The 15,723-nt window shown below is 41.3% G+C and overlaps 2 protein-coding genes across 4 annotated transcripts; one reads left to right on the forward strand and one right to left on the reverse strand.

Moving 5' to 3' along the window:
- Positions 1–2,075: 2,075 nt before the first annotated feature.
- rps19 (ribosomal protein S19) lies at positions 2,076–9,199 on the reverse strand. 2 transcript variants are annotated; one of them, XM_079641386.1, is made up of 6 exons: positions 9,117–9,199; positions 7,972–8,042; positions 7,641–7,741; positions 6,596–6,779; positions 4,095–4,149; positions 2,076–2,133 (listed from the first exon to the last, which is right to left on the reverse strand). In XM_079641386.1, the coding sequence occupies exons 2-6, from the start codon at positions 8,040–8,042 to the stop codon at positions 2,098–2,100; spliced, it is 447 nt and encodes a 148-aa protein (XP_079497512.1). In that variant the 5' UTR covers positions 9,117–9,199; the 3' UTR covers positions 2,076–2,097. The 2 variants fall into 2 exon arrangements, with proteins under 2 accessions (XP_079497512.1, XP_079497513.1); XM_079641387.1 differs by lacking the exon at positions 9,117–9,199 and adding an exon at positions 9,023–9,044.
- Positions 9,200–10,512: 1,313 nt separating this feature from the next.
- Positions 10,513–14,131, forward strand: LOC307013128 (adenosine receptor A1; the record flags this gene model as incomplete). Of its 2 annotated transcripts, XM_079640389.1 has the most annotated exons (3): positions 10,513–10,648; positions 11,807–12,176; positions 13,279–14,131. In XM_079640389.1, exons 2-3 carry the CDS (start codon positions 11,809–11,811, stop codon positions 14,129–14,131), a joined length of 1,221 nt encoding a protein of 406 aa, XP_079496515.1. In that variant the 5' UTR covers positions 10,513–10,648; positions 11,807–11,808. The 2 variants fall into 2 exon arrangements, with proteins under 2 accessions (XP_079496515.1, XP_079496516.1); XM_079640390.1 differs by lacking the exon at positions 10,513–10,648 and having other exon boundaries at positions 11,752–12,176.
- Between the last annotated feature and the right edge of the window lie 1,592 nt (positions 14,132–15,723).

The following is a 15,723-nucleotide window of genomic DNA, read 5'->3' on the forward strand; positions in this document are numbered from 1 at the left end:
AAAGGAGAGGGGCTGACAGGACAGAGATGAGTGAGAGGGGGTGTATAAAAAGACTAAATTAATATTTCCTGAGAGACGTGCAGAATAATTGATGGAGACTTTATGCTGATTGACATTTTAAAAAGACAGACGGGCGCTCGGTTGGATGGAGTGCACCACACTGTATTATACGGGCTGTGTGTGTGTGTGTACTCTACACACACACTGGATGAAAGACTGACACACACAGCAGGCTCATTGTCCAGGGATCTGCAACACACGATATCTCACAAACACAGGACAAACTGTCACACACACACTGATCTCAGCAGGATGTGTACAACGGCTCAGCTCTGTTGGAAAACAATGCCTTCTGGTTATTGTTCTTCAAATCTGGACATGAATTGAGTCAACATTATAAAAACAATCTGTATTATCTCTAAGGGGACACAGTTATACGGTGAACACTGCACTGTTCCCCCCTCTTCTCATCTGGTTGTGCTGCCTCGAGGCGACGGGAGAAAACCCAGCACATGAAGCTCCACTGGACCAAATTGAAAAGGAGAAAAAACAGATTGGAATTTTTTTTTTTACATTCCTTACATTTTACAGTGCTATGAAAAGCTCCTGATGTTGTAACCATAAACACACTGAGTGTTGTATAAAACATGTTAGAGCTAGACACATTTAGAAAAGGCTGATGGTACCAAATCAAGTAACTTACTGTATGGCTCGAGAATGAAACTCTTTGAGTGTCAGGCTTTTCAAAAATATGGCATTATAAATTATAATTACTGCCTTTTCAAAAATAATTGGTGCCATTATACAAGTGCTACTGCTTTAGTACACGAGTAGCCACCTCAGAGGCAATCAACCCGAAGTTCATAGCCGGGACATTCTATAGGCTTTGGCACCCTCTGCAGGATTTCAGAAGCACCGCCAAATTAAATCAGTCCAGTGCTCTCACTGATTTACGTTTAGTTAAGAGTACACAAATCTATCATTAAAAGCACAAGAAACTGCATCAACGGGAAACGTTTTTTTTAAGGTCACGTCAGAAAAGACCAATTTAGAGTCAACTATAAGGACATTTCTATATTTGACCTTTAATGAGAAATTAGGCACAACTGAGGTACACTGAAACAGTGACTAATTCAAATGTATTGTCAACAGATTTGACAACTGTAAAGGGTTAATTGGAAGCAATACAAATAAGTAAAAATATTAGGTTAAATGTATTGATGTCAACTCAACAAATACATTTAATTATAGTTAGTCTTTTCAGTGTAGAAGTAAAGGCCTGCTTTAAGTAACCATACAGAATAGTTGGAATTTTACTGAACCATCCAAATATCGCAGTTATCTTGGCAGTGATGGTGTATATTGTAAATGTTTACAATGCCATTAATATTGTAAAATGAGTTATAGAAACTGATGCTGCCCCTTCCAGTCTCTAGGTGGCACTGTGGCACTAAATGAAAATGTTTAAAAATGACATCATCCCCAACATGCTTCAAAAACGGTCAACTGAGTGGCTTATGGAAATGTAATCACCTACTGTTAACTGAACAATTTCCTTTAGTTGTCATGGTAATCTGTACTGCATCTGACACATGAACACAATGGCAGGGGAAGGAAAAGATTATAAAACAATGATTGTATAGAAGCGAGTGTTCGGCCACACCATGTATTTGATGACTAATGGAGAAGCTCCTGGGAAGCCTTTTCAAACTACTTAATGACCGCACGCTGTAGTTGCTGTTAATGGTCACAGCTTATGAAACAACCAATGGTCATTTGCAAACCGAATTACATTAAAAACCAGGAAACCGAAAAAACATTGATGATTTTATGCGGGGCCTTGATTTCCTCAAACCAGCTCAATACAGGTTTGCAGAAGATATCTGATCAGGTCAACCTTCACGTCCGTATAACCGTTCTCTACCGTGCCGATAAAGTTTGTGTAATTTGAACAGCATTGAAGTTTAAGCTCAAAGACTCATTCGTGCAATTTCTTACTCAGACAAGGTAAGCACTTACTGCGCACCCTGATAATGTTTCATCTTCCTACAAGGGAAAATAACGAGGACACGGTGTTCGACTTTTTCCAAAAAAGATTTATTGAACTATGGTTTTCTTGTTGGCAGCTGCGACCTGTGGGGAAACAAACAAAAACATCATGAGGTCAATTCATAAAGTGAGCCCAGGAGCAGACGAGGTGTCGCAGTCCCTTTAGGAACTTGTGTCGTCTTGAAATTGAAATCAAATGACTTGCTGTGGACAAAACGACATGTTAATGGTTCCATCACGCTGCGATCTATGGCACAAATGAGCCCAAATATTGAAAGTCATTTATATCAATTGCGATCAAATGAAACTTCCCATGTGCTTAATATTCTATTCGCTTAACTTGTACATTTCTATTCCTAAGACGCTGCGCAATAGTGTTTGAATAGGAAACGTGAACTTATGGAAGTAAGATGCTATCAAAATGCAATTTCATGGGGACTTGAGTAAACACTGTTTGGAGGAGAAAGAGTTTTGTGTTTCGGTTGCTGCCAAAAGCACCATGAATAGTCAAATGAGAGAAACCTCGCTCGCAAAGGAAAAGCAATCTAAAAAAAAGGCCTTAAGAAATTACAACACCAGAGGATTTGCGAGGCGGCAGCAGACATGCGGCAACATGCTTTGCGTCAGTTTGGTGCGGCAGGTATGGGGGGCTGGGCCCAGGTCTGCTCATCTGCTCATTAGCATGGGTAAACAAGGAGAAAACGGGTGCCATATGGCGGACTTGCCAAGCATGAAATTCCCTCCACATGTTTACCCCCCTTTACCCTTGGATTATCATAACACTGCTGCCTCTCTCCATTTTTGACAAGGCCCAACTGTGATTTCTTTTTTTTAGTGAAGCAAAACAAAACATGCCAGGAGTGTGCCACACAAGACACATAACTCACTGTGCTGGCAGAGCACAATGTGCCTAAGGACAAGTGTTTGAAAAGATGCTGAAGTGACACTGGGACCGTGTCCTCCGCAACAGACAAGGTGTCACATCAAGGCTAAGGGATGGCATTTCTGTGATCACAAGCGCTTAAGGCACCACCCGAGTGCCTCTGAGCACCACACAAATGCCAGAATGTGTCATACAAAAAAAAAAAACCTTTGCCTTGCCAGCATGACGCAGCATTGATAGTCACTTCTGTGAGCCCGGTACTGCAGAATTTAAATTCTTGCACTAGGTAAGGACAGTCTCCTATGTTGAATGGTAACCACTAAAAGCAGTGGGAAGTAAACACCTTTGTTATTCCCATTAGTAAAAGTGTAGGAAACAAGAAGAGGCTCGAGTTAAAAAGGGCCAGAAGGAATTCTCAGGCACCATGATTGTTTATGACTGCCTGAGGAAAAGTCTTCGTCACTACAGCACAGAGCTCTGCTGCTATAAAACTGCTGTTTCTGCAACAATGATAAAACATTAAGGCCACAATCTGACTACACAACTCTTTACAGACCTAGGTCACTCTTGAACATACTGTATAGGCCTTAGTGTGGCTCATTTTGTACAGTGACTAAGTTGTAGCACAAGCAAAGCAGTGGGGGACATGTTTATTTTTATTTTTAATAATAACACAAGAAAATTCAAATTCATGGAAGGATTTGAAGAGAGATGAAGTGTAGAACATCTTGAATGCAGATATCACTCGTAGTATTCAGAGATCAGTAAAGGGATTGGACCCTTTCAGATGCCACACTGATACTTTCCCTGTGCGATAAATACATTCAAAAATGGCTTTTACAACCCGCTGCTGCACTGCTACCATTGGCCGTCCATCAGGCTATGCCCTGTGTGTACCATATGCATTGAGTGCCCCATCTTAAATATGAATGACATGATGAATGAGTCAATTCAAATGGTAAGCAACACATTCATATGTTTTTTGCTACATAGCATTTATTACTAATTTCTATGTTTTTTTTTAATATATGGTACTTTGACAAAACGTTGAGATTTGGAAACAATATATATTTTTTGCTCAGACGTTCCTAAATCCAAGTACTCAAATTATTGAATTTCTTTTGCGTGTCAACTTATGAGTGAAGACAGGTTTTTTTCTCACCTGGCCGGCGATTCTATCCAGATCTCTGGTTCCCTGGGCGGTGAGTCTGCGACCACTGAGAGAAACACAACAGCAAAAATGTTAAAGGAAATTATGGATCTGAGAATAACTCAACACGACTTGGTAAAAACTCAATTGCACAAATATGCAGAAGTTACAGAGAAATACTTCTTTACGCCACATTGACTTCAGTATTACAGCCAGACAAAGCCATGTATCAATATTCCATTCGTACAAAAAATCACTCCATCAACCATGAAAGAAAGGCAATTTGAAATAGACTTAATTTTCCTGCTCACTTGAACTGAATAAAAACTAAGCAAATCATTAGTCCTCTCATTATTGTGTAATTACAATTATATTGTACTTGCAGAGAAAACTTCAAGCTCGGGCATTAAGAGATTTCACAGTTAACAGGCATCACATTGATGGGACTGTCTTACAGTATGGAAACATGATTGCATAAGTGACCGGCCCATGTTCAGAGCTGTGTGAAGATGACTACATCAGCACAAACATCACCAAATATGTACATCTCTAAGGGTGCGTTCACACCAGCCTTTTATAGTCCGGTTGAATCGAACCCTGGTGCGTTTAGCCGCTTGGTGCGGTTCGTTTGGGTCGGTGTGAACACAGTCCGACCTCTGAAGTGAACTAAACAACCGGACTCTGGTCCGCTAAAATAGGTGGTCTCGGAGTGCTTGCTTGCGAACTCTGGAGCGGTTCATTGCTGGTGTGAACGCAGTCCGCACCAAAACATAGGAAGCGTAGTATTTACGTGTCACAAGAACACGGATATCTTCAAAATCTTAGCGAATCTTTAGCGAAAGAGTCTTTCAAGACATCCGCGTTGTTTAGTTAAAGAGTGAAGCAGTATTAAGTGTTGAACAGTGTTGTGTAAAGTAAAAATGCTCCGTCAACTACATAAAAGTAAGAACACCTGTCGTCGGTGAAACGCACCCCCCTGACTGCAGAACGTCTCATTATATGTGTTATAATGTTTTTTTTAACGGACGTTGTCTGATTATATAATCATATACGCGGACCGCTAGTGTCTGTTGATCTCCAGATTAACAGCAGCATGAGAATAACCTGCCAAAAGTGCCGATGCTCCATGGCGGAGGCTCCGGTAGAAATTGCCGGGATTTGCGTTTTTACCCCCTTAATGTCTGACCAATGGTTGAACAGCATTTCCGTGCACATGACTTGTGTTTAAAGTTTGTAGTCAATGTGAACGCAAACTGAACCTTCTGAAAAATGAAACAATGTAACAAACGGTGGTCTGGTGCCACATTCATTTCGTTTGACTAACTCTAGGACAGTAGTCACCAACCTTTTTAAGCCCAAGATCACTGACCTCGGCCTAGGTGAAAGGCGAGATCTATCTATTGCAGAATTGAGTGAAAAATATGGCCCAGGCAATGCTTCCAATTTGAGGCCTTTTATATAGGCTAGTGCATCTGAATTACTGTTACAATGAAGGCTCCATAATCAGCTCAAGGCATATAGGCAGGGGTAAAGTGCTATTTTTTATGAGTGGGGGGCAATCCTCACCTCCTCTAGGGGGGTCCTCACCTCTTCTAGGGGGGTCCGGGGGGGTGTTCCCCCGGGAAGATTTTTTTTTAAATATTGAAGTTGAAAGCATCAATCTGGTGCACTTTGAGAGCAACATGAAGAGATCTATGGATACATCTCTCAACACCCATATGAAACAGAACTGTAAATAGATTTTCTTTTTCTTTATGGATATTTTACAAATCACTCTTTAAACTGTATTCTTGTTTTACTGCCATATAGTATTTCATACCTGTTTTTCATGTATTCTCTTATTGTTTGTATAACTATAATGATCATACGAAGGTGTGCCGCGGAAGTAATCTTTTGAATAATTTGTGACAAAACCGTTCTAAACACTCAAAAGTCCTTTAGCTCATCTGAGCCCCTCAGTCTGACAGGGGAGGACTCTCCTCCAGCTTGTTGTGGAGACAGCTCTTTATGTCCATTAGTGCAGCTAGCTAACCAGATGCTAACATCACGGTCCCCGCTAGCACCGGTCCCTCTCTCCCTCACTAAATACGCTATTGCCACACACACAGAGCCGAGCTTGAATGACACAAGCACACGTGTATTTCCATGCAACGCTGATTGGTCTGGTGACTTGCCTCTGTTGCATTCACTGAACACGGGAAATTGCAATCCTCCCGTCCTCTCTTGTGTCATGACTCATTATGAGGTTCACGTAAAGCACGGTTAATGTATTATATTATTGAGGTGTCTCAAATATACGTCAATCAAGTGGCACCTGCTAACGGGGTGGTGGATGATATGTTTACATCTAAAAACGTATTTTTCAAACATTATTATTTTAATTGTATTTCTTTTGTTACTTTTTTTTTTAACGGTCAGCGATTTACCCGCACCACACTCACGATTGACTGGTTGGCGACCACTGCTCTAGGATCTTATATAGTGATACACTGAATATAAATAGAGGCACTCACCCATTGGGATCCTTCTCGACCATCTTGAGCAGCTCCAGGGACTGCAGCACTTTACGAGCCACATTCTTGGATCCTACGCTGTAATGAGCAGGGCACACACCGTTCCTCTGGCGACTTCCATAGATTTTGGTCATGGAGCCAACACCAGCACCTCCACGAAGGTACAGGTGGCGAACTGTGGATGCTGTTGGACCAGAGGAGGTGAAGGCGTTAAGACGCAACATCATCAACCATATAGTGCTTTGAGGGATTCCTCTACCATGCTCAAACAGTGATATTATGATCTGTAGGTTTTTGGAATCAGTACGAAGTCAGGACAGAGACATGCCGAGTGGTGCAGTTACATACTTGAGCAAAGCAGTTAGAGCTTAACAGTCAATAACATCTACATCATCAAAATGCAGTGAGTTTAATCTATCTTTTAACATTTAAAGAAATGGCAGGTTGAAATATGTTGACTGTTAATCATGTTGGAAATGATAACCAATTGACAAAAACTTGATTTATCTTCATTTTCACTTCAAGCACCATAAAAAAAAAGGGTAAATCGTTTCAAGGATATTTGCTTTTATACTGTCAACAGTGGTAATTAGGTGTCCACTCTCAATTGCACCAGTATGACTAGATCTCAGTAGGGATGAGTGATGGGGGAATGTGGGAGAACTATTAAATCAAGATGTGTTTTTTTACACAGGTTGTAAATGATTACAGAGACTGCTAATTATTGTAAAGGCCACAGTAATGGCACATTCAAATGGGTTTCAAATCACAGCAGAATTTAGGCCGACATGTGTTGAGCTAAGTAAGATTTTGCTTCATTCATGACAGCCACCACTACCATTACATGTGAAATCTATAAACGTGAACATTTTTTAGTGATTTAAAATGCAGGAACAATCAATGGGGAAGCATAAACCTCCAACACCAATTGCATTGCTTGGCAGTTAAACAACATGCTGCAACCAACTTAACCAAACATTCAAATCCACCGGTCTTTCTAGTATTAAAGAGACAGTAGGGATACACAAGAATATATGGGACTTACCAGCTCTGATATAGTACCAGTTCTCATCACTGGGGGCCAGCTCCTTGTGCTTGCCCAGCTTGACAAGGTCCACCCAGTCAGGTATCTTCAGCTTTCCTGACCTGAGGACAGAAGAGAAGTGTCAGCATGTACTAGAGCAAAAAAAAAAAAACTAATTTAAAAAAAACACTGTCGGCATGTTTCTAGGACACAACACGGTCTATTAGAAATGCAAACAACTAACAGCTACTTTAAAGGATGGAATCAAGTCCACTGCAAATTACACCCACAACGCAATCTCCCTAGAGTGCATGAAAGGTCAAAATGATGTGGGATTAAAAAAAGGACTCACTTCTTCAGGAAAGCCGAGAGGGCACGGACAAACTCCTGCTGGTTGACGTCTTTCACTGTGACACCCGGCATCTAAAAAAAAAACCCGACACATACATTTAATACACGTTTTATCAGATACAGAAATGTAAAAATGAAAACAGGTTTAGGTGAAACCACTTAAATCCAGCGTGGTCCTAAAATGATGGAACACAATGAGGCACACGACTTTTAAAATAAAACTTAGTAAGACAATCCAAGACCTACACAATTCAACGAAGGTACTTTAAATGAACGCACACTGGCCCTGGTTTCATGTTTATATTTTGAGTACGTTAAGTTAGCTACAATATAAAATGCTGATGAGTTTAAGCATGCACTAACAATATTGCACACATGATGCCTTGGTTGTAAACGTTAGATTAAACAGACCCGTACACTATAATAGCACGAGTTGATGTATGAATTAAACTCTTATATCATACGGTGAACTCCACGGTAGAAATAACATGAGCTGTGGACCATGCGAGAAGCTAAACCACGCTAGCTTTGTCGTTATATCCAATTTAAAAATGTGAATTTGCCTGTCTGACTGGCCCAATCTGCATAATTAATGTTACCGTTTTCATAACTGAAATACCGATTTACAATCCAAGCACAAAGTCAACTATTTAAAACCGATTAATGTGTGATAATGCGTACACGAGTTCAACCGGTGTTAGCTTCTTTAGCGACAGAGACATGGGGGTTAACACAAGCTAATGTTAGCAGTCTAAGGATAAGCCCACGTTACTCGTACACCCTTGCCATTTACAAGCAGATCATTCACTGAGATCTCAAAACCATTCAAGTGATATCCGTTTTTGACAACATGCATATTATATACACTATTCCAATATATCGTAGCTAACACGGGGCAGCTAACCACTAGCTAGCAGGCCTTAACGAGGTAGCATGGGGCCATGACGAACAGACCTATGCTAAGAGCGCAACATTCAAGTACAATTCTTGCAAAAACCGATATACACGTCTAATTATCTCGCTCAAAGCTAGACCACTTCTTTAACCTGTACCTTATATCCTTTCTGACCACGTTTCTGGTCTAAATGCTTAGAAATTGAAGCACTTTAGTAGGATATAACCCGAGGAAGAATTCTAGCGCTTTACCTTGCGTGTGGCCAGCGAAGGGAAGAGGGTGGAACGGGGTTTCCAACCGATGTTAAAACGGGCAAATCTCGTTTCATTACGCGAGAACTGAGAGTTGTTTTTCTCATCGATGCCTCTCATCACATCCACCGACCACAACGACTGCTAGAGAACAAATTCGAGATAACGTACCGTACCATGCTGATGTCCCGTATTTACTCAAATACAATTTTTATTGTATTATTAGGTTGAACCAACCGTTGGTAACAAAATAAATAATAATAATTTATGTTATAGGGCTATTCTGGTTCCTTAACTATTATTCTAAACTTACATTTGACTACCCAGAAAGCATACACTTATTGTATGCGTAATGCTAACTTATTAGTATACGTGTTTTTTCTGTATTAGCCTACACCTGCCATCAGGGTCAATTATCAACAACCAACCAATTTTATGGAACAAGGTTAAACAGGAACCAATTTCAAGGCGGCAGACGTCACAACTTTGCCCCAAAGTTTACAAATGTCTCTGTGGCTGGTTTGATCCCATCAGAAGACGAAGTTTGCCGTGTATGATTTGTATTGTGGGTATGTTTTGGGGAAATAATGCTCAATTGTACTCAGTGTGTCCCTGCTTCCATCATGGCCTTATGATGGCTTTATTGGCAAACATTGTGAAAATGATTTGTACGATTATTTGATATACTTGGGTGGTTTCTTTTGGAAATATGGGCACATTTTCTGGCTATAACTGTCAGCCCTGCAGCTCAATGTGGCTTATTTGCATTTGAAAACTAAAGTAAATATTTTGAGCACACAAAACTCAGTTTTCAACCAATTTTCAAACGAGTGGCTCCAGACTTTGTCTCTTTCTCGTCAGTAGAGCTTTTAACATGACTTACTACAATATCCGTCTTTGATAACATGAATAACATGGATAACGTTAAGTTATCCTTATTGGGGAAATGCATTTTGTATGTGTAGGAATTGTAGCTAATTATGTTAGTGATGTGGACCGCTCATTTTGTCTCATGGAAGAATGCCTTCAGACAACACCGGTAAATATCTCTGTTTATCATATCACCTCTAGCTTATGGACACACACATCGCCTTTTTTTCTTTGTCTCTCTTTACAGTTATGATAACACTGGAATAAAAGCAAATCTGAGTTTGTGTGTTCAAACCATAGACTGTATATAGGTTCAATATGCTAATAATTGCATGTATGTATGTGTCTGTGTGTGTGTGTCCTTATTTACATACTTCCCTCGCTGGCAGTGGTGATGTTTCCCTTTGCACACCTCAGATGTAAAGGTCATGCATGCTCCAACATTGACACAATTGATATGTTTGCAGAGACCGGAGAGATATAAAAAGGCAGTGGATAAGCAGAGGGTTTATGAATCAGGTGTATACTCTGTCAGCAGAGGGAGAGAGAGAGAGTGAGAGATAGAGATCCTAAAGGGAAATAAAAAGGCAGCCAAGTCATACAGAGGACAGATTATAGAGCTTTGTACAAACTGTTTGCGTCATCGCAGTGCTGCACAACAGGTAACTGTACCTTTTTCTCCTCATTTTCTTTTGTGACCACTGCATTTTTTGCTCTCTGAAAAGCTCTTAACAACCTGAATGGTTGGAGGTTTTTTTGAAGAGATTATTTGATTAATTAAGGCAATTAATTACACTGGGAGTGACCATCAACTTGAAATGAAAACACGAGGTGGATTAAACTCCATTACTTACTTCAGTAAATCAATTGTGGCCCTTTAAGGCGTGAGACAGGAGACAACTGTGTAAAGTGATTATGAAGTGGTGTAAAGAGGTTATTTGAGCAAGTCACGTTTATTATGGAAAAATGACGACTAACACAGAATTTCAGAAAAGGTCAAACTAATTACGACGAAAGGACAGGTGTCATGTTTCTCTAACAAATCTGCTATTTCAATATTCATCCACACCGCCTTATGGGAGTCTTTTGTTTGCAATTGCTCTAAACATTAGCTGCCAGTCATTTCTGAATAAATGTGCTGGAAATTACTCATACGTGAGAGTGTGTGATTGAGTGTAAGTGTTGATGTATTTATGCATAAATGTCTAGGCGTATTAGTGTGTCAGAGAGTGTAGGAATGATGCATGGTGGTCCAAAAACAGAAGAAAAGGCTAAACAAAGACTAGAACAAGAGGAGAGAAAAGCTAGTGTTAACAGTATGTTGCCAGCTTGGTACTTGTTGCCATGTGTTTGCATGTTGCTCACATCCTCAGTGGAGAAGTTCTGTCAAGTCTGGTCTGGCTGACCTTTTCACTCTCCAGGCACGTTTACAGCTCTCCAATACCTATCAAAATATCTACTCCCAGCCCGCGCATCTCTCTGCCACTAGCATAAACCTCTATCATGCTGACTGTTTTTATTATTCTGACCTACGCCCCTATGCTTAACCTCAACATGTCCACCACCACTTGTCACCCTTTTCTCATTTGTATTCCCTCTATTCTTTCTCTATCTCTAAGTTAGACCATTCCTTTCACAATTCAAGTTAACGCTGCATGAGCACGAGCAATGTGAGGGCAGGACTGGCAACTAGAGTGGGTGGAATGAAGCACAAGCATCCATTCGAATTGTCTTAATTTTTGCCCTTTGACATCATTATAAATAAGGACTTTTTAAGCTGTACCCTTTGGCTTTATCATCTCTGTTTGTATCTCCTGCAGACATGGACCTCATGTGGCTGTACTCCTTGTGTCAGTGCATCCTGTCTGTATCCCTGATAGTGGTGAGTGTGAGGTTGTGCATGACGGTCAGTGGAGGTGGAACAGTGGCTGACGTCCAGGAGGGAACCCAGGGAAACAGGCCCAAACCTGGGAGCGTCTCCTGCTGTCTTTGTCTCTGCCTGGGCTGGGTAGGGGCTCTTGGTGGTGCAGTGGGGGTCCCTGTGAGTGTGTTGCTCAACCTGAGAACGCCACAGTGTCTGTACACATGCATAACCCTGGTGTGCTGCCCCCTGCTGGTGAGGCAGTTCACCATGTTTCTGTTGGTGATGCTCACACTGGACGCACACCTGCAGCATCACTTCGCAGAAAGGTGAGACTAGAAGAGGATTACATTAATGGTAAAGGAATCAAAGTACACAAATCAGTGTGATGTAAAGAGTAGTATTCAAATGCTAACAATGTACAAATAAATTCCAATAAGACACCTATTCTTTCTCGGAAATATAAACATCACATTCTGTAAATCACAATAATGCCTGTAATAGTTCATTGCATATGTGTGGGTGAGAGTGTATACGTGGGAGGCAAGGGTCAACACTTCTCAAGCCTGCTTTCAGCTGTCAATGAGGGAAATCACTATGGCTGTTGCAAAAAAGGAGTAGCAAACATTGCAATATGTGCTATTGTATTGAATTCAAGTATTTTGTTTGTTCAGTGCTAATAAGGCTGCTTTTTTTATTATCATGCACTGCTTTTACTGCCATCTGGGAGTCACAGGGGCGAGTAAATATCAAAAGGCTCAGAGGCTCTTAGATTCTTGATTGGCAGCGACCTTCCACTCCAGCCTTTCAGTGGAAAAGAGACAGTTTTTTTTTTCTTTCATGGTCTTGGACTGTTTTGAACCATCCACTCACCCAGTTGGTATGAATAAGATTAGATTTTGTACACCTCATTCCGGTGCCTTTTTGTATTTTTGATGTCATTGAGCGATTAATATGAAGGCAGCGCGGTACTGTAAAAACTACTCCTGTTCATATTTATTTTTTTCTGTTCAGATTAGGACAGAGATTTTCAAAGTGTAAGGCATGCCTGCCCAGGGGGGCTGCATACAGATTCAGGGCAGGCTCAGGAAATGGTAGTTAAAAAAAAACATTACATTAGTTATCAAAAGAAGATCACAGAGAATAGCATCAATGTCTGCGATTTGGTTAAAAGGAGATTTGGGATAGAGCAGTTTTGTAGCATTTACCGTTCAACTCACTTATCTAGAGTCAGAATATTAAATGCCTTAAGAGATACCTTTTTTCATGTAGGTATAGTCTGAAGCCATCAATACCAGACATTCTTGGCACAGCTGGACTAAAAAACATTATCATGATCCCATTAGGATTCAGAAATTGAGCAAAACGAATCAGGTTAAATAACCATTCAGCATTCAAATATGTCCAAACCCACATGTTTATGATTTCCAGGTACTCTTCAGTGATGACCCGTCAGCGAGCTCTCTGTGTGGTCCTGCTGTGCTGGGTGGCCTCGGTTCTGTCCTCCTTCGCCCAGTTCATCGGCTCGGACATCATCGACAATTGGAGGCGTAGCGGGAGGGGTCCGGGCACGGCTGGCCTCGTGCTGGATGGCAATTGGACGACCTCTTTACCCCATTTAACCCCTTCCCCGCCCCCTAAGTACCACCAAGATCGCAAGGTCATTGGAAAGTACCTTCCATACGGAGGCTTCCTGTCAAAGTTTTATGTGGAAGACATGCACAACTTCACCTACGCCGAGATCCACAGCAGCCACTGGGGGGTGTGCGCGCCTGACACCATTCTCAGTCCCCATTACCTGGTCTATGTCCATGGGATGACAGTGTTCATGCTCCCCTTGCTTTGCCTGCTGGTCATTTACCTTGACCTGTTATGCATTAAACCTAGAAAGACTCCTTTTAGTCATGCATATCCGCCTAAACATGACTCCGGCCGGGTCCGCTCCCTTGCTCTATCCCTCTCCCTTTTAGTTCTGCTGTGCCTGCCACTCCAAATCATTCATGCCCTTCTGCTTTTCACCCCCAGTACCAATCTTCCTGTCTGGGTTCATGCAGTTGCCATGTTTCTCTTCCAGCTGTACAGCCTTGTGCCTCAGATCCTCTTCACTCCTGCAAAGAAACACAGAGAACGGGCATCCTTCCCTCTTTCTGTTGCCCACCTTCCACCTCCAGTAACCCTGTCCAGAGGCAAATCTGTCCGCATGGCCCTGTGTGAGGCAGTGCAGGCAGCTCCATGGTCTTCAGCCAAACACTCCATTAAAGCAAAAGTGTGCCCAGAGGTCTGAATTATTGAGGAAATGTAAGACTTGTGCTGTTTTTTATGTAAACATTTGTCGTTTCTTTAAGCAGTTCATTAAAACACTGTTTCTTCCATGTTCTGTTTGCTTGAGACAAAGCTTGTTTGGCAACAAGCAGCTTGGGGGTTTAAAGAGAATAAATATAGCATGATCCTGTTTGTTGTTGTCCTGTTGTGTTAACTAATCAGCAACCTTATGCACAGACGCTGTGAATAACTCGCAAATAAAAAGACCAGTTAATTATCAGGTCCCGCACCAAATGTCAGTGAGAAAATTAAGTCTCCAGATGATGACTCCTGATCACAGATGTCTGTTTTCTTCTACTGCGCCTCCTATGGGTCTTATTCTAAGCTCGTTCTAAGTCTCTGATAAACCCACCACCAGTAATGTAGATATATGAGTGACAGCGTTTAATTAAACATTCCTAATAACAAAAGGTCCAGAGAGGACGCAGCCTATAGGGAAAACATCATTAACCTGGTTATGACACAATCTCCATGCCTGTTCTGATTAAACTTGTAAATACAATGCGATGCACTCGTGTAATAAAAAGGTCCTTGCTCAATCTAATTGAATTGTTCATCTTGAACCGCGTCGCTGTTCAAAAAAAAGGGAGTAATATATATCTTTCGGCAATGAACCAAGACATTACATTCACCACGTTCTCTCTTTTCTTTTTCCTCTCAGGGTTAGGTTGTTTTGCCATTTTCACCATTATTTTCCTGCTCTTTCCACATTTCTTGTATCTTATTGTCCATTTATGTCTAACTCATTATGTCTTTCTCTGCTTTCCTACTCCTCATGTACTCTGTGTACTAGAACACGTTATTGATGAAGAAATCTGGTAAAAGGGTGCGGAGGTTCAGATTTGGGGGGGGGGGGATTTTACTTAGCTTCTCTGGGAGCCCATTGAATTGTTCTGTCTGCCTGAAAGCTCTCTGCCTCCTGATTATGCTCAGCCTCGGAACACTCAGGCACCTCAATCAATGCCTCATGCTATGCTGCCGCTCTGTACACAACTCCTTGCCTCGCTCGGGTCACAATGACAAGACCAGTGAACATAAGCTGCATTCACCATCCTACAATCACCCATATTGGTTTTTACAGATGGATAAAAGTGTGTCTAATCCACCATAGCCAACAGAAATATGAAGAGTTTTTGTTTGGATGGACTGTGACATCTTGAAGGGAAATATGTCTGTCAAAAATGTGTCATAAACAGCAAATGACCCGACATGAACCCGCTTCAGGGCGCTAATCTGCGAAACTATAGCATCAGGCAGCGGTCGCATGAGTTATTCATATCGCTGTTATTACCGGCCAAATTATGCTACGTTCACAGCATATTGTAAACTGCAACCATCTGTTATCCAGTTTATCCTGATCAATTTTTTTCTTATGTCTATTGATTAGATGATAACACCTTCATGATCACAGTGGTGGCCTGATTACCATTAGGTATAGCGCCTGATTTACATCATGGTCGGATAATGGCCCTACTCCCAGGATAACCCGGAGTAAATATTACCAGCATTAGCCACCACCCAACGATAATACAGTGAAACTAAAAGTGACTGAAA

The sequence above is a fragment of the Notothenia rossii genome (assembly GCF_949606895.1).
Source record: "Notothenia rossii genome assembly, chromosome: 7".
In the NCBI taxonomy this organism is placed as follows: Eukaryota; Metazoa; Chordata; class Actinopteri; order Perciformes; family Nototheniidae; genus Notothenia; species Notothenia rossii.

Coding starts and splice junctions, on each gene's coding strand:
- rps19 (XM_079641386.1), bottom strand. CDS start 8,042: ATGCCGGGTGTCACAGTGAAAGACGTCAACCAGCAGGAGTTTGTCCGT. Junction 6,780..7,640: donor CTGGTACTATATCAGAGCTG/GTAAGTCCCATA, acceptor CTGGTCCAACAG/CATCCACAGTTCGCCACCTG. Junction 2,134..4,094: donor TGGATAGAATCGCCGGCCAG/GTGAGAAAAAAA, acceptor GTTTCCCCACAG/GTCGCAGCTGCCAACAAGAA.